Source organism: Trachemys scripta, chromosome 8 (genome assembly GCF_013100865.1).
Source record: "Trachemys scripta elegans isolate TJP31775 chromosome 8, CAS_Tse_1.0, whole genome shotgun sequence".
Classification (NCBI taxonomy): Eukaryota; Metazoa; Chordata; order Testudines; family Emydidae; genus Trachemys; species Trachemys scripta.
The window spans coordinates 92,145,516-92,167,825 of record NC_048305.1 but is presented as its reverse complement, the minus strand read 5'-3'; the positions used below and the strand labels follow the sequence as shown (position 1 = coordinate 92,167,825).

General features: G+C 46.4%; 1 protein-coding gene across 8 annotated transcripts in view; it reads right to left on the bottom strand.

Moving 5' to 3' along the window:
- The window catches only part of DOCK7 (dedicator of cytokinesis 7), a 155,845-nt gene that overhangs the window by 124,661 nt on the left and 8,874 nt on the right, over positions 1-22,310 (bottom strand). For all 8 annotated transcript variants that reach the window (XR_004646968.1, XM_034780462.1, XM_034780463.1 and 5 more), the window contains exon 2: positions 20,677-20,782. Coding sequence is in view for 7 of the 8 variants with exons in the window: in XM_034780462.1 (XP_034636353.1) it covers positions 20,677-20,782 (106 nt within the window). In the remaining variant the exon portion in view is untranslated. The remainder of the gene's footprint in view (positions 1-20,676; positions 20,783-22,310) is intronic.

Below are 22,310 nucleotides of genomic sequence, written 5' to 3'. Positions count from 1 at the left end.
AGTGCTCTGCCAGCCAAAACACGGCCCCTTCCTGTTTATTTCCCTCTCTGTGCATCTGTAGTATCATTGGTTATGATACAAATGTGTGCACAGCTCTGGATATAAGAGGACATGTCCTCACCTTGAGTAAATGGGCACAACTCCATTAAGGCCAATTCAGTGCTCTCATTTACTCTAGCTAAGGATCTGACTCATGATTTATATCAGGGGTCTCAAACACAAGTTATTTCCTGCGGCCTACCGTAGGCGCCGACTCCACCAGCAGCCAAGCTCCCCTCACCCCCCCTCCTCCGAGCGCGCCACATCACTGCTCCTCTGCCTACCTCCCCGCACTTCCCGCCACCAAACAGCTCAGGACTCTCCAGGAGGGAGGGGGGAGGAGTGGGAATGCAGCGCGCTCAGGAGAGGAGGCGGAGAAGAGGCTGGGCCGGGGCGGGGGTATGGGGAAGGAGTTGGAATAGGGGCAGGGAGGGGGCGGAGTTGGGGCAGGGACTTTGGGGAAGGGGTTGGAATGGGGCGGGGAAGAGGTGGGAAGAGGCGGGGCCTCATGGACTAGACAAGCAGTCTGAGGTATGAAGTTCAGCATGTATGATTCTTTCCTGTGAGTAGTTGGGAAGAATGTTTGTTAAAAGTGGCAACGTATTTTGTATGAATAGTTACTTTAAAAAGTTCCTGCCATTACAGCTACGTTGATAGACGAGGGGTGGGCAAACTTTTTGGGTCGAGGGCCATATCTGGGAGGGGAAATTGTATGCAGGGCAGGGAGTTGGGGTGCAGGAAGGAGTGCGGGGTGTGGGAGGGGGTACAATGGGCAGGAAGGGGCTCAGGGCAATGAATTGAGGCAGAGGAGGGGTGGGGAGTGTATGAGGAGGCTCAGGGAAGGGGGTTGGGGTGCAGGAGGGGTGCGGAGTGGAGGGAGGGCTCAGGGCAGGGGTGCAGGAGGGGTATGGACTGCGGGAGGGGGCTCAGGCAGGGGATTGGGGTGCACAGGGGTGCAGGGTGCAGCGGGGGGCTCAGGGCAGGGGGTGGGGTGCAGGAAGGGTGCGGGGTGCGGCAGGGGGCTCGGGGTGCACAGGGGTGCAGGGTGCAGCAGGGGGCTCAGGGCAGAGGGTTGGGGTGAGAAGGGGTGCAAGGTGTGGGCAGGAAGTTGGGGGGCGGGGTGCAGGAGGGGTTCGGTCTCCGGGGTGGCAGCTGCGCACACCGGGGCCAGGGCAGGCTCCCTGCATGCCTACCCTGTCCCTGGCCCCATGCCACTCCAGGAAGCGCTGTGGCCACTGGTACCTCCCCCAAAGCTCCCGTTGATTGTGGTTCCCCGTTCCCAGCCAATGGAAGCTGTGGGGGGCAGTGCCTGAAGGCAAGGGCAATGCTTGGAGCCCTCTGCCCCACTGCCCGGGGGCCACAGGGTCCTGGTGCCAGCCGCTTCGCAGAGCGGTGCAGGGTCCACGGCGCCACGGGAGGCAATCACGCGGGCCAGTTCCAAAGCCCTGATGGGCCAGATCCGGCCCGCGGGCCATAGTTTGCCCACCCCTGTGATAGACAGTTAGTGTAGATCATCATTAGTGTTACTGACCACATAAGGAGAATAGTTACAGGTGTTTATATTTTATTAAAACCCCTCTTCATATCAGTTTTTAAAAAGTTAATACATTGACTTTTAATAGCATACTATATTACTCTTTTTCATTTTTGACTATCCTTTTGTATCATTGTATGAAAAGGTTTCAGTGATGTGGCCCTCAGGCCAATGTATTAGTCCTCATGTGGCCCTCGTGGTGATTTGAGTTTGAGATCCCTGATTTATACGATGATTTGCTAATGGTGGGATAGTTGCACATTGGGTTATGCACTGACTTATGATCCATGCAACCTCACTGGTGTAAATCCACAAGGTAGGTCAGAGAGAATTTGGCCTGCTGTGTCTGGGTGCTGGTTCTTTTGCTTGAATTTCATGGTACACATAGCCGTGTCAGCATGGACAGCCAAGGCCAATCCATGACTTTGCATTTCTTAGTGAGATGAATCATTGCTCATCCCTTTTATCGTTTTTTTTAGGGAGGGGGGCTTATTCCCCCCAAACCCAAATACATACTTGTTTCCATAGGGGGGTGACAGATGCACAAGGGGAAAGACGAGCCCCAAGAATGTCAGCACCCCATCTTACTCAAGCCCACTGGAAGTTCGTTCATGAGAAATGTGGAGACTTTGGGGGGAGTAGGGGACAGGGGTGTAGCTGGGTGCAGGGAGGGCAGACCTTGGAAGTGGCCACTCTACACAGAATAATTTCCCTCCAAACATGCATAAATCCTGGCAGAATATCCCACTGCTTACCACAGCCTTTCCCCCTGCTTTTCCCAATGGTGTGTCTTCTATCCTCTTTCTTTGAAAAGGCACAGATGTGACCAGGAAGCCAGTGATAGCATAATGCTACCATGTGTCTGTGTCTGGAGGGTGGGATACTCAAAGTAGCATGAATGGACTGCGCAGGTGCAGATACCAAGATGATGGGCACTTAAAATAAACAGGATACCATCCCTTAGACTCACTTTTTTCAACTGCTCACAAGAAATGACGAAAGTATGATTATTTAAACAACAAAACATTCTCATTGAGCCACGCTAATGCGGTCCTTGAGTCAGTTAAACAATACTGACTCAAGTAACCTTCCTTCTTCCCCACTCCATCCCCTCACTTTAGTTTTCTATCCTCGCCATGTATGTCTATGTCTACACTACAGCTTGTGTGGGCATAACTTATGTCACTCCACGGGATGAGAATAAATCCTCGCCCCCACAGGGAGCGACATAAATTACGACAACATAAGAACCGGTGTGGACAGCGCTATGTCGGCAAGAGAGCCTCTCCTACTGACACAGCAACCGCCTCTCGCTCACGGGGGCTGGAATAATTAAGCAACTTCTTTAGAGCAACTTCTACTGCAGCCGTGCCATTACAAGCCCCAACTGAGATTGGAGCTGCATTGTGTTAGGTACTATACAAATAATCCCTGCCCTCTAAACAGGTAAGGCCAACAAAGGGAGCATTATCATCTCCATCTGACAGATGTGAAACTGAGGCACAGAGAGGCCAAGTGATTTGCCCAAGGTCACACAGGGACTCTGTGGGAGAGCTGGGAATTAAACCCCAGTCTCCTGAGTCCCAGTTCAAGACGATCCTTCCTCTCTCTAAAATGAGCTAAAAGACTACGAAAGGCAGGGACCATGCTTTTGTATTTGATTGTGAAGAGTCCAGTAATATTTTGGGCTCTGTAAAAACAATGATGGGTAAGACAGGAGGGCCACATACATTGTCTCCTGTGTAGGAGGGAAAACCCTCCTCCGAAAGGGATGACACTGCAAAAACATGGGAAGTTAAATCTTTCAGAGACTCCTAAAGTAGCTTCCCCTCTGCTGTGGGGCAGGATCCTGGTTAGTGTTTTTATTTGGAGGGTAGGTAGCTATTTAGAATCAGGATGATATTCTCCGCCAACTCTGAAAGTAATTCAAATGTTCATCTTAAACAACTCTGGTATCTCTTTAAATATGAAACCATTTATAACACTTTAACATTACGGCACAACCTGGCAATCCTTGAAACCTCATTAACGTTTCGTAGCTCCTTTGGTGTTCTCTTTCCAATTACAGAAACGTAGGGCTGGAAGGGACCTCAAGAGGTACATCTAGTTTAGTGGCTCTCAATCTTTCTAGGCTCAGGACCCATTTGTAAATGTTTATGGCCGGTCATAACCCAGTAAATAGTCTGGGGGTGGAAGCCTGGGGTGGTTTTGGTCAGGTCCTGCCCCACCAAAGGGGTTGGGTCCTGCCCAGCACTCACCCCACAGTCACGGCTCCTGCAGCTCCTGTGCTGTGGGGCTGGCTGGGCGTGGCTCTCCACTCCGGGCGTGGCTACCTCAGGAGTTGCAGCGCCACTCAGATCTGGCCCCGCCTCCTTGACTGGACCATTTTGAGAGCGGAGTTGTGGCCTGGCTCACGGGGTTGCAGGGCCACTTGCTCAAATTTGGCCTACCCAGACTCCCGTCATCACGACGGCTGGGCCAAACCTGAGTGGCACTGGGACCCCAGAGGTTGCAGTGCCTGGAACAGGGAGGTGAGCCCAGCCAGCCCCATGGGACAGGAGCCGCAGGAGCTGCCACACGACCCTTTGAAACATTCCGGTGAACCAATTTTGGGTCCTGATCCACGGGCTGAGAAACCCTTCTCTCATTCATCCCCCACACTGAGTATACCTTGGCTATCCCTGACAAGTGTTTGTCCAACCTATTCTCAAAAATCACCAATGATGGGGATTCTACAGCCTCCTCAGGTAACTTGTTCCAGTACTTAACTTTCCTTAGAATTAGAAAGCTTTTCCTAATATCTAACCTAAATCTCCTTTGCTGCAAATTAAGCCAATTAGTTCTTGACCAACCCTTGGTGTACATGGAGAACAATCCCTGTAGCTCTCCACAGCAAGCGGTCACCTCCACCTGCTTGGCCCATCATTCAGTGAAGCCACTGGCCAGTTTCTATTCTGCCAAAATGCCCTACCATGAAAATGACTCTGAAGTCACAGAGACTGAATCGTTCCACCAGTAAATGAAATTGACAGGAGACTGATTACATGGGACAAACCATGATAGTTAGAAATGCTGGGAAATAAAATACAGAAAAAACAAATTTGTACATGACAAAATGAGGTTTTGGTTTACAATCACTAATTTCCTGAATAGTGACAGTGGATTTTTTTACCTCCTAAACTGTGAATTAAGAGCAGTGTTCACTTCAAGGGCCTAATCTTGCTCCCATTAACTCTAGAGGTGCATGATTAAGCCCTCAGGTACTAATAAGTAATTTTATACATTTTGTTTTATAGATTCAAGGACAGGGCAGATCTCAATAACCATTTTTGCATCACTATTAATAAAATTATTATAGATTATTCTTATAAATTTGATTATTACAAATTTGCCCTTACCGTCACTGAATTTTAAGAGATACTTACACTTCTGGTCATAAACACAATAGTTCACATGATTATTTTTTAGTTGCTTAATGAAATGAAATGTTCAAGCTATTTAAGAAAATGCCTAGAAAAATCTCTGCTTTCTGTCAACTAGTGACAGGGACCAAGTATCAAACAGGATGACATCTCCTTAGTCTTAAATCCATATTTATTACCTCTAAGTGTGTTTACAAAGATTCTGGGATGCAGCTTTATAACTTCTATTTTGTTTTAACATTCTATACTATTAAAACAACAAGGAGTCCGTGGCACCTTAAAGGCTATCAGATTTATTTGGGCATAAGCTTTCATGGGTTTTTTACCCACAAAAGTTTATGCCCAAATAAATCTGTTAGTCTTTAAGGTGCCACCGGACTCCTCGTTGTTTTTGTGGATACAGACTAACACGGCTACCCCCAATACTATTCTATACTATTTTATTTTATACTATGTTTTGAAAGATGTAGATAAGTGTTAGTTATTGTGATTTGTGCTTTACACAGAATATCTAGTAGGCATCTTTAACTGCAAATTGTAAATTTACTACAAATGGTAGGTCATAAAGCTTGACCAAAAGGTTCCTAAAGGCAATTAACCAACACTTGTGTCTTCACAAAGAACAGAACCCCGCCCCCATCTACAACTTACCCAAAACAGCAGTGTGGTACAGACATGATCTTTATCTCAAAAAACAAAACAAAACAAAAAACCTTGAGGTTTATGTTTTAGAAAGTGACCTGGTTGTGTAAAATGATGTAAGTCTATTCCTTATTCAGAATATTCCAAAGAGGAGCGATGCTTAGGATATGTTATCAGAGCTATAAACTAATAAATTCGGCCTCTTTACCCATTCTCTTTGCAAAGAGAAAAACCTTTGGTTTCTAAACTCACACAAATAGAAATATCCTTGCTGAAACTGATTTCTTTCTAAAGTCTTCATTCATTAAACATTGAGACCATTTATGGTTAGAAATGTTTTACAGATATTTAAAGATGAAAACCTTTGTTGTTCTATACTCTTTTAAGATGCATATTTGCAAATACTTTTATCTAAATGCAAGCCTGATACCATTGTTAAGTAAATAGTAAGATATTTTATGCATAAATCTAGCAAGGTCATTTGATGTTATAACTGGTTACTAATGTAAACAGCCATTTGAGTATAGAAATATTTGTATTAATTGGGGAATTAGTTTTAGTTATCTGGCAATGCTTAAGCCACCCCTCACCAAACTCAGTAAGATAAGAGTCACCTCTCCAAGGATTCGTAAGATGAAAGAAAATACCTTCTTTCTTGACTATTTAATATTAAAGACTCCCTTTAAAATCATTTAATTTAAAAAGACTATGTTTAGAGCTGAAAGACTTTGATATAGAAAATAGGAGTGTTTTGACTTATTTGAAACAGAATTTTAACTACTACTATACCCTGAATCAACTAAAGGGATATCTCAAAAAATGGAGTTTAAACTACAGCAGAACCCCATTTATCCGAGCCTCCATTATCCAGCTCTCCGTATTAACCAAATGGGGGCTGACAGCTCCGCTGCCCGGGGCTGAAGCTCTTTGCCCATTCTCCAGATTATCCAAATTTTTGATTACCCGATTTGGCCCTGGTCCCAATTAGATCACATAAATGGGGTTCCACTGTATCTTTAAAGATGTTCTGAGAATTCCCTGCCACAAAGACAAGAGCAGTATAACCCCAGAACTGAAGAATTACAACCCTGCTGCATACGCATTAGCAGGCTGCATATTCATGAGCTGAAGATGCTACCAAACCCACCCCATGAAGGTGTTGAGCCAATGAAAGGTAAGAGCGACTGATATCTGAATCCAGACAAGCCCCAAGATACAAGACAAGTATTTTCCACCTTCAGTGAGATTGTGGAAAAAGAACAATATAAATTCCTCTGACTTAAGACACTCCAAAACACTTATACTTTCCCACACTTAGGCCTGGTCTACACTACGAGTTTAGGTTGAATTTAGCAATGTTAAATCGAATTAACCCTGCATCCGTCCACACAACTAAGCCATTTACTTCGACATAAAGGGCTCTTAAAATTGATTTCTGTACTCCTCCCCAACGAGGGGAGTAGCGCCGAAATCGACATTGCCATTTCGAATTAGGGTTAGTGTGGCCGCAATTCGACGGTATTGGCCTCCGGGAGCTATCCCACAGTGCACCATTGTGACCGCTCTGGACAGCAATCTGAACTCAGATGCACTGGCCAGGTAGACAGGAAAAGCCCCGCCAACTTTTGAATTTCATTTCCTGTTTCCCTAGCGTGGAGAGCACAGGTGACCACGCAGAGCTCATCAGCACAGGTAACCATGCAGTCCGAGAATCGAACAAGTGCACCAGCATGGACTGTACGGGAGGTACTGGATCTGATCGCTATATGGGGAGAGGATTCTGTGCTAGCAGAACTACGTTCAAAAAGACAAAATGCCAAAACATTTGAAAAAATCTCCAAGGACATGATCGAGAGAGAGGTCACCATAGGGACTCGTATCAGTGCCGCGTGAAAGTTAAGGAGCTCAGACAAGCGTACCAGAAAACTAAAGAAGCAAACGGAAGGTCCAGGTCAGAGTCACAGACATGCCGCTTCTACGCTGAGCTGCATGCAATTCTAGGGGGGGCCGCCACCACTACCCCACCTCTGACCGTGGATTCCGAGGAGGGGGTAATCTCAGCCATGCCTGAGGATTCTGTGGATGGGAAAGAGGAGGAGGAGGAGGACGAGCTTGCGGAGAGCACACAGCACTCCGTTCTCCCCAACGGGCAGGATCTTTTTCTCAGCCTGAATGAAGTATCCTCCCAACCGTCCCAAGGCAGTATCCCAGACCATGAAGCCATGGAAGGGACCTCTGGTGAGTGTACCTTTGTAAATATAAAACATGGTTTAAAAGCAAGCGTTTTTAAATGATTAATTTGCCCTGAGGACTTAGGATGCATTCACGGCCAGTACAGCTACTGGAAAAGTCTATTAACATGTCTGGGGATGGAGCGGAAATCCTCCAGGAACATCTCCATGAAGCTCTCCTGGAGGTACTCCAAAAGCCTTTGCAGAAGATTTCTGGGCAGTGCAGCCTTATTCCGTCCTCCATGGTAGGACACTTGACCACACCATGCTAGTAGCACATAATCTAGTATCATTACATGACAAAGCTTGGCAGCGTATGGTCCCGGTGTTTGCTGGCATTCAAGCAACATCCGTTCTTTATCTCGCTGTGTTATCCTCAGGAGAGTGATATCGTTCATGGTAACCTGGTTGAAATACGGGAATTTAATTAAGGGGACAGAGGTGGCCGTTCCTACTGGGCTGTTTGCCTGTGGCTGAAAAGAAATCCTTCCCTGCAGTTAGCCAAGCCGGGGGAGGTGGAGGGGGGGGCAATTGGCGCTGAGCTTTTCGCGTTTGGCTAGCAGGGATCTTCCCTGATACCAGCCACGTGGTGGGAGGAGGAATAAAGCGATCATCCCAGAGAATTGGATGGGGGGGTCGGTTAGTTTGGTTTCTGCTGCTGCATGTTAAGAGGAAAACCGCAGCACTCAACGGGCTTTGCTTGGTATGTGGGAAAGGAGGGCGCTGCTTTTAGGAAGGTTGCAGAAGCCGAAAGACAATGACTTACCATGGCCGCATGCAAGCCGAATTCTGTTGCCCGGGCCTGCGTCTGTGATCTCTAACATCAAAGCCGCAGGCACTCAATATTAAGATGCAAAATGTGACCTTGTACCGAAATCACATGTGCTATGTAATGTGAATAGTGTTGTTCACCGTGAAAGAGTATAAGCATTGTTCTGTAAAATGTATCTTTTTAAATATTTCTCTCCCTTTTTTCCCCTCTCGCAGCTGCAAATTTTTCAAGCCTCCAGCCTTCGGAATGGAGGAGATCTCAGATAAGGCGGTGAAAAAAAAAACGCACGCAAGACGAAATGTTCTCTGAAATCATGGAATCGACCGCAATGAAAGAGCTCATCTGAATGAGTGGAAGGACACGGTATCCCAGTACAGGAAAGCTGCCAGTGAACGTGAGGACAGGAGGGATCAACATGGAGAGACGGGACGCTTGAGATGAGAGGAGGTGGCAGGAGGATCAGAGGAGGCAGGATGCAACACTGGAGCTGCTGCGTGAGCAAACGGACATGCTCTGGCATCTGGTGGAGCTTCAGGAATGGCAGCAGGATCACAGAGTGCCGCTGCAGCCCCTCTATAACCATAGCCTCCTCACCCAGATGTGTAAGAATGCGGGGGGGGGGGAGGGAGGCTCCGTGCACCCTCCCAGTCCACCCCAGCAAAAGGCTGTCATTATTTTGAACTTTTTTAGTGGCCTTTTCCTTCCCTCCTATCCTCTTCCCAAACCCCACCCGGGCTACGTTGTCAGTTCTCTCCCTCTTTTTATAATCAATTAATAAAGAATACATGATTTTTAAATTATAGTGACTTTATTTCCTTTGAAAGCAAGCTGTGATCGAAAGGGGAGGGTGGGTTGCTTACAGAGAATGAGTCAATCAAGGGGGCGGGTTTTCATCAAGGAGAAACAAACAGAACTTTCACACCGTAGCCTGGCCAGTCATGAAACTGGTTTTCAAAGCTTCTCTGACGTGCAGCGTTTCCTGGTGTACTCTTCTAATAGCCCTGGTGTCTGGCTGTGCGTAATCAGCGGCCAGACGATTTGCCTCAGCCTCCCACCCCGCCATAAAGGTCTTCCCCTTACTCTCACAGAGATTGTGGAGCACGCAGCAAGCAGCAATAACAATGGGAATATTGGTTAGGCTGAGGTCTGAGCGAGTCAGTAACGTGCGCCAGCAACCCTTTAAACGTCCAAATGCACATTCTACCACCATTCTGCACTTGCTCAGCCTGTAGTTGAACAGCTCCTGACTACTGTCCAGGCTGCCTGTGTATGGCTTCATGAGCCACGGCATTAAGGGGTAGGCTGGGTCCCCAAGGATAACTATAGGCATTTCAACATCCCCAGTGGTTATTTTCTGGTCTGGGAAGTAAATCCCTTGCTGCAGCCATTTAAACAGAGTAGTGTTCCTGAAGACACGAGCGTCATGAACCCTTCCCGGCCATCCCACGTTGATGTTGGTGAAACGTCCCTTGTGATCCACCAGTGCTTGCAGCACCATTGAAAAGTTCCCCTTGCGGTTTAGGTACTGGCTGCCCTGGTGCTCCGGTGCCAAGATAGGGATATGGGTTCCATCTATCGCTTCACCACAGTTAGGGAATCCCATTGCAACAAAGCCATCCACTATGACCTGCACATTTCCCAGAGTCACTACCTTTGGTTGCAGCAGCTTCTCAGTGATTGCTTTGGCTACTTGCATCACAGCAGCCCTCACAGTAGATTTGCCCACTCCAAATTGATTCCCAACTGACCAGTAGCTGTCTGGCGTTGCAAGCTTCCACAGGGCTATTGCCATTCGCTTCTCAACTGTGAGGGCTGCTCTCATCTTGGTATCCTGGCGCTTCAGGGCAGGGGAAAGGAAGTCAAAGTTCCATGAAAGTGCCCTTACGCATGCAAAAGTTTCGCAGCCACTGGGAATCATCCCAGACCTGCAACACTATGCGGTCCCACCAGTCTGTGCTTGTTTCTCGGGCCCAGAATCGGTGTCCCACGGCTATAACCTGCCCCATTAACAGCATGATCTCCAAAGCGCCGGGGCCCGTGGTTTGAGAGAATTCTGTGTCCATGTCCTCATCACTCTCGTCGCCACGCTGCCGTCGCCGCCTCCCCCTCGCCTGGTTTTTCAGGTCCTGGTTCAGCATAAACTGCACAATAATGCGTGAGGTGTTTACAATGTTCATGACTGCTGTCTTGAGCTGAGTGGGCTCCATGCTTGCCGTGATATGGCGTCTGCACAGTTCATCCAGGAAAAAAGGGGCGAAACGGTTGTCTGCCGTGGCTTTCACAGAGGGAGGGGTGAGGCTGTACCCAGAACTACCAGCGACAATGTTTTTTGCCCCATCAGGCATTGGGATCTCAACCCAGAATTCCAATGGGTGGGGGAGACTGCGGGAACTATGGGATAGCTATGGGATAGCTACCCACAGTGCAATGCTCCGGAAGTCCATGCTAGCCTGGGTACATGGACGCACACCGCCGAATTAATGTGCTTAGTGTGACAGCATGCACTCGATTTTATACAATCGGTTGCCAAAAATCGAATTCTGTAAATGCGGAATAATCCCATAGTGTAGACATACCCTTACTCTTATTACACTCTTACAGACATGCTTCCTTATGCTTTCAGTGCTCATCTCTAACGCAAACAGCAGCAGTGACAAGACAACTATCAAGAAGGAACAACCCTCCAGCCCAGCACTGCTTCTGTAACATGATGACATCACCCGGACTACAGGATTATTGATAAAATGGAGCATACAAAAGCCCTCCCAAGGGACAAGATTTAACTTGTTCTTGTAATAATGTTAATGGGACATTGGAATGCTCTAGTAATTTCAGGTACTAACAGCTTAGTCTGTTAAACATCAGATTGTTTATACTATGTATTCCCAGAGAGGAGACATTGTTAACTTTAGAAAACAAAGCAAAATGTGGGATTTAATTTGATTTTAAGATTCTTAATATTAATTACTATGCCTGTCTTGAATGACTTCTTTTAAACGGGTTATAAACTAAGTTTTCCATGATTAGGGTAACCAGATGTCCCCATTTTATAGGGACAGTCCCGATTTCTGGAGCTTTTTTTTTTTTTTTTTTTACATAGGCACCTATTACCCCCCACCCCCTGTCCTGATTTTTCACACTTGCTATATGGTCACCCTATCCATGATAAACCAAACCTCATTGACCAGCCCTTAAATGAAATTCCTTTGCCCATCTACATGCTGCTTTGGTTCTCGCTGATATACTAAAACAGGACTCGTTACTGATTTGGGGAATAATGAACTTTGGTTTACATTTACCTAGGGAAGAGTGTCACTACCAGAGAGGACCCCTTCAAAGTATAATCTCTGTTGAAAGTTCTCCACAGAGGAAATGGTCACTGAAGTAACCCAGTGGTGGCTGGTGAACCTTGAGGTAAGTGGGACATAGCAGGAAAATTAAAAAAAGCTTGGTCCCCTGGGTACTATATCTTGGTCCTGGAGTCACTGCTGTTGCACTGGAGCATGTGAAAGCTGGTCCCTGCAGTCTGGGTGTAAACTGTAGATTGCTCTAAAGTACTGCACTCTACCTGCCCACGTAGACCCTGCTGATGTGCTCTAAAAGGTATCTAGAACATGTGAAAGTAGTCCTATTTGAAACGGAACTATGTCAACGCAAAGTATGTATCTTTTAGAGTCCGTCAGCAGGATCTATATGGGGTAGTCAGAGCGCAACATTTTAGAGTGCTTGACAGTCACTGCAGTCTGTGGCTTGGGCAGCGAATCCACCACCCCAAATCCCACTGAAAATCGCTGCAGCTTTGCCTCCTGATTGACCTTGGCTGCAGTCTGTGCATATGCCACAGGCGCAGTGGAGAAGAATGCCCTGCTACTAGATATATATAGTGAACACAGAAAATCTATAGCAGGCTGCTACGGATTTGCTGTATTCAAAATTGGTATGTAATCTCTCTCACAGACTCTTTCCCTCACACACAAATGTGTGGGGTATGTGTACTTTGGTGAGCCCCAACACCCTTCATACACGACCTGCCACTGAAGTAACCATTGTTGATTGTCTGTGTTCTATTTAGCTTGATTTTAAATAATTGTAGTTTTAATAAAACAGTCAGTTAATAATTGTGATTATTTTGCTTGTCTTTAATCCTGGTGTCCCCTAAGGCCAGGCAAAGAACCTCATGTGACTAAAATAGTTGGAGTCACATCCCTGAAATGGCATTAAGAGACAAAGACTTGGTTCCTACCATTTCTTGTGTCTCTAGAGTATATATTTTTAGTGTTTAGGGGATAAAATTATGTGGCACTCAATGCCTTAAACACTCTACCCCACGGGGCAGGCCGACAGAAAGAGGAGGGTATTATCATTTTTTCCCTAGCTGTATTTTCCATTCTTTGGCAAACATTATCTTTTTCCTCTTCTTCTGAATGAAGTTAAAATTAACATGGGTTCTTTTGTATAACTACATCATCTTATGTGATAATTACATCTTAGCTTTGCAGCCACAGAGGCTGATCTCAATGCCTATTACATCCATGGAAAAGTTCCAATTGGCATTGGCTCAAGCTCACAGATCTGAAAGTACCTTTCAAAGGGAGGAAGTATCATTAGCCTCATTTTACATGGGGAAACTGAAGCACAGAGAAGAGACATGTTAAGGTCAATGTCACAGTGGGAATAGAACCCAAGCCTCCCTACTCCTAAATCCATTGTCTTACTCCTTGGACCACGCTGCCTGCTAACATTAAACCCAATCATGCAATCAAATATAACATAACAGGCAATGTCAGTGCAGTTTCAGTTGTGGAATAGTGTTTTCCTTCTGCAAAACCAGCTGAATGACAAAATATTTTGCAGATCCCACAAGATGTTACTTTTTAAATTAAAATACATATTTACAGTCCAGACTATTTCCTTCCTACCCTAATCAAATTATAATAAATTATATTTAAGGTATTTTAGATCAAATTTTGGCCCCAAAAACATTTTTACCATGAAACGTTTTGCCTTTCCAAGTTTTGACACAACCTTACTATTCTGCAATTTCCTGCTATGGCTTTACAATGCATAAAGAGATGCACATTTAAACATACACATCAACTGAATGTTTAAAGTATTCACAAATCAATGACTGCATAACTACCTATTCTCATTTTAACATAAATATCGTTAAACAGCAAAAGCTTTCAAAACAGCTGCTAAAAAAAAAAGAGCAAGAGAGAGACAGACAGACAACTAGGTTAGATGTTAGGAGACGAAGAGAAATCTTTATATTTACTGATTATTTTCCAGCCTTTGAGGGCATGGTTTGATCTTTGTAAAAGGACAATAGCAAACATGTCAGTCAAAGACAAACAACAACAATGGATACTTGACCCTCAGCCTCAATCAACAAGTCTGCTCCTACTATCCCAAACAAGAATAACCGCAAGCCCTTAAACACCAAACCAAAGGCTGCACAACAAGATTCAGAGAAAGAGAAAGTCCTTGTGTTGCCCAGACAATAACCAGAATTAACCCGAGACTCCCACTTAACATTCCAAACACACCCAGGTAAAACCACACCTGACATGCTAATGAATGTGTCAGCTAGGTCCCTAACTTGCCTTTAAATTCAGTGGAAAACAGCACAAATGACAAGTGCATTGGAGGCTCAGCAGTGAAGAAGTTACCAAGCATCACAGCGTAATGAGTTGCTGTAAAGAAAAAGTAAACATTTAATGATGGGAAAGAAAGTGGTGACAAACAGATAAGAATAGCCCAGACTTAACTGTTCAATTTAGCAGAAAAACAAGGCAAAGGCCTTCAATTCTCACTGGGCCCAATCCTGCAAACTCCTACTAAGCAAATTTCTTCAGCCGGGTTGAATACCACAAAATCAATGGGAGTTGGGGGAGGAATTCAACACCTTGCAGGATTGGAAGAGACAACAATCCACTTATCTGTGCAAAATCTCCTAATTCACCTCCCAAAGGCAGGGTCCAAATGCTCCCGGAGGTCTGTTGGATATTATTACACAAACTCCATCATGATGGAGGGGCTGCCGGGCCAAATTTCATTGAGTGGCATTGCATGCAGGGTCATATCACCACCCACATCTGGTCTGGCCAACTTTCGGGCTGCTGGTCCTAATCTGAGTGGCACTGTGACACCATGTGCTAGGTTGCAATGCCATTCATTTGGTGGCCCTTTCAAACAGGGGGCCCAGATCAAATTTCTCCTCTTACCCTCCCCCCCATCCCAGGCAGCCCTGAATCAAACTTTCTGAGACCTTAACTTCTATTTCTTACAGATAAATTGATAGTTGGGGTGTGTAACTGGGTTTTCAAATCTAAGGCCCTGAGCTTGCAAAGACTTATGTGCTATGACCAGTCCCATTGAAGCCAATAAGAATATCCAGTGGGTAAAGTTAAGCACATGTGGAAGTGTCTGCATGACTGGGACCTAAATTTGTGAATTCCCCAAAGCACAACTAGAAAGAGCTGCATTTAAACTGGGACGGGGAGGAGGAAGGCAATAAATCATAGGCTCCTGTATTGTCACCTTAATATAGTTAGTATATTTCTCCCTAGCTTCTACGAGTAGCAAAAATAGAAACAATCATGGAAGTATTTTTTCTGTTGCTCATGCAGCACGAGGATCTCTCCAAAATACAGGGAAAAGACTAGTTAAATTTCATTTACCGCACTGCATCCCATACTCAACCATTATCTAAGGGTACGTCTATGCTATCCGCTGGATCAGCGGGTAGTGTTCGATGTATCGGGGATCGATTTATCGTGTCTCGTCTGGATGCGATAAATCGATCCGCTAATTGACGCCCGTACTCCACCCTCGGCAGGAGGAGTAAGCGGCGTCGACGGGGGAGCCGCGGCAGTCGACTAGCTGCCGTGAGGATGGCCAGGTAAGTCGAACTAAAATACTTTGACTTCAGTTGCGTATCTTAGTTCGAACCCCCCGCTACTGTAGCCCGGGCCTCAGAGAATGCAAATGTGCTTCAGTCAATGAGAAACTAAGGGAGCGACCTTGCAAGGTGCCAAGTGACTTCTATGTTACCAACTCCTTCACAAAGGCATATTGTTTCATAGAAAATGTCTACAACAGACAGCGTGTCATGAGACTTTCAGGACAATTACCCGCTAAATTGCTAATGAGGAAACTGCCAAGACAAGGTCAGTGGCGTGATCTCATTCAGATCGTAGCCATCTACAAATACAACTGAGCAGGATGTCTTTAATATTACAGGCTGTGTCTATGCTAGCATTAAAAATTCCTGCAGCCTCAACAGTGGGAACACTAGTGTAGACCTGCTGCCAATGTTTGAGTCTCCACATTGAGGCAGCATTGTCTAATGGATAGGAACTGGGACTGGGAGTCGAGAGATCTGGGGTGTATTCCTGGTATAGACAGTGAGCTGCTGTGTGACTTTTGTTTAACCTCCCACCTTTTATTTCTTTCGGGCAGGGATGATCTCTCACTATGTATTTGTACAGCACTCAGCACAATGGGGTTCCAATCTCAGTTGGGGTCTCTAGGCACTAACCCTAATATTATAAGTGATTAATATGCGGTGGTTGGACATGCCTTGTCTACACTAGAGCTACCATTGGAGACATGCATTAGAGGGAAATATTAAGAAAAAAAATAGGGTAGATAAGGCCAGTGGGGGCCTTCACCAGTCCTCTTCATTAATCCTGGTGTATACTACAGGCTATGGCAAATGTTTAAAGACACATCTCCAATATGAAAAGTAGAAGAATTCATTAACCTTTTCATACCTAGATGAAACAAGATTCAATAAATGAACTCATGCTTATTTAATTTTCCACCAGACTTTTTCACAACCTCTCTGGTGATTGGGCAACAATATATTAAACAATAAGTCAGATAATTCACTCAAGCAATTACACTATCAAATGTATCCAAACATGGGATGAAATGTAGCATAAAACAGCAACTTAGGCCCTTGTCTTGCAAGCCCTTGTGTGCGCAGACCTCTATGCGCGCAAAGACCGGCTGTGCAGAATCAGGGCCTTATATTTTATTCTCTAGAACACACAAACTTTTCCCAGAACAAAGACTATTTCTGCATAACAGAGGCAACTGCTAAGGGTGTGGTTATCATAAAGCACTTTCTCTAAGGGAATTTACTGTCCAATGCCATGCATAGTTCTTTCTGGCATCCCAGAGGTATAACACGCAGTTGAATTCTGCCCCTGGACTCATGCATGACTCAATGACAGCCTATCATGCATGCCCAAAGAGCAGAATTTGGCCCTAAATTCTTTACAACCAAGGCCCTGTCGTATTAGTTACACATTCAGAAAGATTCTTTACTTGCCCAGCCACGTCCTGTCAGCATGCCCACTACCACTTTGAGTTAATCTTACTTCTGAGTAGCATCTAGGCTCAGTATAAAATTTAACATGACGAGCTAGTGGCTAATCACATCAACGATTGTGAAGTGAAGTCTGATATGAAATGCTGAGCTTTCAAGCGGTGTGCCATTTTCTGAGATGCTTGAGATCCTGTTTTACATTTCCACTGACTCCCCATATACACACATAGACACAGGATGGCGCAGAAGTACACATACACAATAATTCACTAGTATTGGTAGGTATGGGGGGGTGGGAGAGGATGACGACCTTACAGCAATTCAGTGGTAAGGCAACATACCTCTAAGGACCTAATCCTGCTCTGAAAACAGTGTGGGTAGATCCCTGTGCTAGCAGAGTCCCCACAGTGTCCACTCACACAGTTCTCAGTGTAGCATTGGAGCACTGAATGTTTGTTTTGATGCCTGCATGATGGAATAATCTTACAGAAGAAAGAAAATCAGAGGATACAATGCAGATAGAAGAAAGATGACAGAGAAGAAGAAATGATACCCAGGTTTACCAAGGTATGGTCAGTTGAGCAGTATCTGGGATAGGTGCATGGAAGAGATCTTATTTATATACCTACTCCTGGATTACAAGATAGATTCTACAGGACTGGCTGGGTCATGATTGCTCTAACCTGCTCCAGCTGCTGTCATACCCCCCATGGGGTTTACAGCAGTCCAGGACTGCTCAGCTAAACCTCCTGCCATCAACCCTCTCCTTCTTTCTGCCTCCACCCTGGAACACCTCCAGGATTTCCGTGGCATTACCACAGAGCTATCCCTATAGCCCCTTTGTGCCTGCATAGCCAACATCACTGACACAAAGGCCCATAAGGCAACTATGGATGTGGCCCTCAACATTTGTCGGTGATCTTGGTGCTGCAGCATCTCCACGTGAAGCAGAGGAAGATATCACAATTACTGCAGGTACCAGGAATGATAAATGAGGAGTTTTGAATAGAACTGTACAAAAGTAACCCTTCAAAAGCATTCCCGAGCATGAAGCTAACTCACTTCTTTAAGCTGGAGGTCATCCCTGCCTTCTGCGATGCAAGCATGTCCTTTTAATGTTAGGTTGACTCTAAAGAAGTATGTGTGCTCTGGATGAGAAAGCTGGAAAGGTTTTAAATGCATCACAGGGGATGCAGAGTAAAGTAGTAGGTGCTATATCAGAAGCTGATCCTCAGTAGGCCCTTACTGCAAAATAGGATGACCACATCATATCCCAAAAGCATGTGTGCCAGGGTTCCATGCTCCAGGGAGTACTTTCAGCAACTGATACTACACAGAAGAGAACCCTTCACTGCACAGGTGGTATGAAATACTAAAGGTTACAGGTATCTAGAACTTGGAATGCAACAGTGAAGCAGACCCATTTTATGAGGACAGGGTGATGTAATGAATTACTTTTAACCTGATTGGTCTAACACAGAGCAATGATGTAGGCATCATGAATGTTTCCCAGAATGCAGTTCCACCTTGAGCAAGTACACTGGAGTTTTCACACCCTCTGTATCTGATTACTTGGATTTACGTCCAGAGAGCTGGTTCAATTCTGAAATCTGACCAGAAGATGGTGAGTATAATTTGCCTCAATGTGGGCAATGCTGACAATTTTGTTTCCAATATTCAACTGCTCTTATTAAAAAAAAAAACAAAAAAAAAACCCCACTCAGCTCATCTGAATAATTTCACGTATTTAGATAAATGCACACTCCTCAGTGATAACCATCTCCAAATTCTCACATTCCCTTCTAAAGCATCTTATCAGGAGAGAAACTTATTCCATTTGCTGCCATTCCATCCCCAAAGACCAAGACAAGACTCCAACTTTCTAAGGCCCTGACCCTGCATTAAGCTGTGTGGGCAGAACCCTGCATGCATGCAGAACTGATTGCAAGACTGAGACCTTAATGGGATAAACAATGGCTATGGTCCTACAAAGGGAGCCACAGGAACATATCTTTGGAGGAGCTCGCATCGTCATAAGTGTCCACCCATGCAGACCTGTTTGCAGGATTCAGACCATTGATCTAAAGCTGGGGTCGGCAACCTTTCAGAAGTGGTGTACCAAGTTCACTGTAATTTAAGATTTCGCGTGCTAGTAATACATTTTAACGTTTGTAGAAGGTCTCTCTCTATGTCTCTATTATATAAATAAACTATTGTTGTATTTAAAGTAAATAAGGTTTTTAAAATATTGAAGAAGTTTCATTTAAAATAAAATTAAAATGTAGATCTTAGCAATTTAGTGTGATCCTTGCCTGGGATCCTTGTCTGGGGTTCCAGCCACCAGACCCGCTCAGCCCGCTGCCAGTCTGGGGTCCAGCCGCTGCCCTGCTCAGCCCGCTGCCGGTCTGGGGTTCCATTCACACAGACCGGCAGTGGGCTGAGCAGGGCCGGCGACTGGGACCCCGACTGGCAAGGGGCCGGCAGCCGGAACCCCAGACCAGCAGCAGACTGAGTGCTGCCGGCATCCCAGACTGGCAGCGGACTGAGCCACTCAGCCCCTCGCCGGCCCCACTCAGCCTGCCACCGGCCCACTCAGCCCGCCATCGGCTGAGTGAATGGAACCCCAGGCCGGTGGTGGGCTGAGCCACTCAGCCCGCTGCCGCATGCCATCAAAAATTGTGTGCCATAGGTTGCCGACCCCTGATCTAAAGAAAGGCCAGCCTAATTGCCTCTCCCATCCCCTTCCTGCTCCCTATACACCAGCGGTGGAGTGCGGCTGGCATAGAAGCTGGCTATGCTGCTTTGTGCCTGCTGAGAGCTCCCCTAAAGGAATTCTCAGCTAGCCAGTTAGGCAGTGCAAAAGACAGAATCTGATCCTGAGTCATGCAAAATGGATGGAATTTGGGAAGAGAATCTGGCCTAGGGTGACCAGATATCAAGTGTGAAAAATCGGGACAGAGGGTGGGGGGTAACAGGCACCCATGTAAGCAAAAGCCCCAAATATCGGGACTGTCCCTATAAAATCGGGACATCTGGTCACCCTAATCTGGCCCCATGTCTCAGAAGGAGGCCTCTGGGCTAAATTGACAAGGGAAAATTCAGCTGAGCACTGCAGGACCTAATAGGTGGCATTCGCAACACTGAGGCCTGGTCTATACTACCCGCCTGAATCGGCGGGTAGAAATCGACCTCTCGGGGATCGATTTATCGCGTCCCGTTGGGACGCGACAATCGATCCCCGAATCGGCGCTCTAACTCCACCAGCGGAGGTGGTAGTAAGCGCCGCCGACAAAAAGCGGCAGAAGTCGATTTTGCCGCCGTCCTCACAACGGGGTAAGTCGTCTGTAATACGTCGAATTCAGCTACGCTATTCACGTAGCTGAATTTGCGTATCTTAAATCGACTCCCCGCTGTAGTGTAGATGTACCCTGAGTGAGGCACCCAGGCTCCCCAGGCATTGTATGGGGAGAATTAGGTGCCTAAAAAGGATTCACAGAAGCCAACAAGCTGAGGAAGGGATGCCCAAGATAGCCAGTAGTAAATTATTTGCCTAAAAGTTTTTACTATCAATTAATTTAGTAAATTGTTATCACTTATATAACAACAGTGATTTTTTTTCCTGACCTGCAATCAAAACAACTTGCATCTTCTTCTTTACGGTGACACTGTATAAAGTACTCTGAACAAAAAGTGTTACTTACAGTTGTATGATGGGAGACGCTGCCTCCAATGCTAAGGTTTTTGAGAAGTTGAGGAGACCCGCCATACTGCCCCGAGATCTGCTTCCTGACTTCTGCTGCCACAGTTCTGAAACAAGAGAGGAACAATTTAACTTTTGTAAACCAGGGCAAAATGTCAGGTAGGTGGTTCTGCCGTAGGAATATTGCTGACCCATGAGGACAGAATGTGTGTATCAGACTCCCCAGTACTTACAGAATCTACTGCAGGGCAAAAAATTCAGATTCTTAACCCAAATACAAACATTTTCCTCTTGTGTGGTGCATTTCCAAGCCACAACAAAATGAGATGGGGCAACTAACTGGCTGAACCTGTCCCTAGAAAGTTCCTTCCACTTTCCTCTGCGGAAAGACCTTCTGCAGCACTCTCGGTGCCCCCCAGCAGTTCAGACCTCAGTCACAAAGCAGCTCTTGTATGTGCCCACTCTCTCATTCCTGAACCCTGTATGTGTGTGTGCCAGGACTTCTCTTTCATCTCAATGATTACAGATTGGCAGAGACTTCTTTGCTGAAGTCCAACCCCCTCTACGCCCGGAATAGCTGTGTAGCCTAGAAAGTGGGTTGGGATAACTGAGGAGGCGACACCTGGAAAATGCACTGACTGAGCCCTGGCCAACATTTAAAGCTATTTTTCCCAAACTTGTCGAAATCTTAGGAGAAGGCAGCAAAAGTACCGCTGTGATGGCTCTGTAGCTGGAGGCTGAAACAGGCCCACATCCTCTGTGGCTCAGCACAGAAAAAGACATGCAATATACACTGACCCGCTCAGTTACAGTGCCAAATGTTCTCTGCTATAGGTGAATCCCACCATTACCACTGCTTTCCTCTTGGGCACAGGGGAATGCAATTATGCCCCTCTGTGCTTGCAGGATGAATCAAGTACACTGTGTCCCTGCAGCAGGGTGGTTACCCGCTCCTGCCCTGAGGGGTTTAAAACAGCCCTGGAGGAGGGCTGTGGAAGGACAAGATGCCTGGGCTGATTGGGAGGAAGCAGGCTCAGCTGGGGCCACGCCCCAATCAGGGCCCAGCTGGCCCTATAAAGGCTTGAGCCAGGAGCTCAAGCAGACAGTTCCTCTCTGTGTTTAGAGAGAAGGGCCTGGCTGCAGGGAACTTAACCAGGTATCTGGTGTAGAGCAGGGCTGGGGAAAGGCCAAGGGAGCTCTGGCCTAGGAAAGGCCTGGTAAAGCCTATTAGGTACTGGGTTGCAGGGGGCAGCCCACGGGTAGCCAGAGGCAGCAAGTCCAAACCCCTTTGCATGTGATGAGTGGCTTATATGCTCCAGTCTGCCCCAGTGAATGGGGGCTAGATGAGGCCTGGCAGTAGCCAAGACTGAGGTGAAGTGGAGATAGCGGGTGGGTGTTCCCCTGGGTGGGGAGACTCTGAGACTGAGGGGTTACTGCCAAGGGGGCAGCACCCCAGAGAAAGGGGCCACGGGGCCCGGGGGGGGGACAGGGGGGGGGCCAGCAGTAAGGTGGATCACCAGCCTGCAGAGTGTGCTCCTGGCTGGAAAATGGGCAAATTCCCAAGGATGACCAACAGGAGGTGCTGCAGGGGTGAGTCCACCCCCTTACAGTCCCATTTGCTTTTTCGCCTGAGGT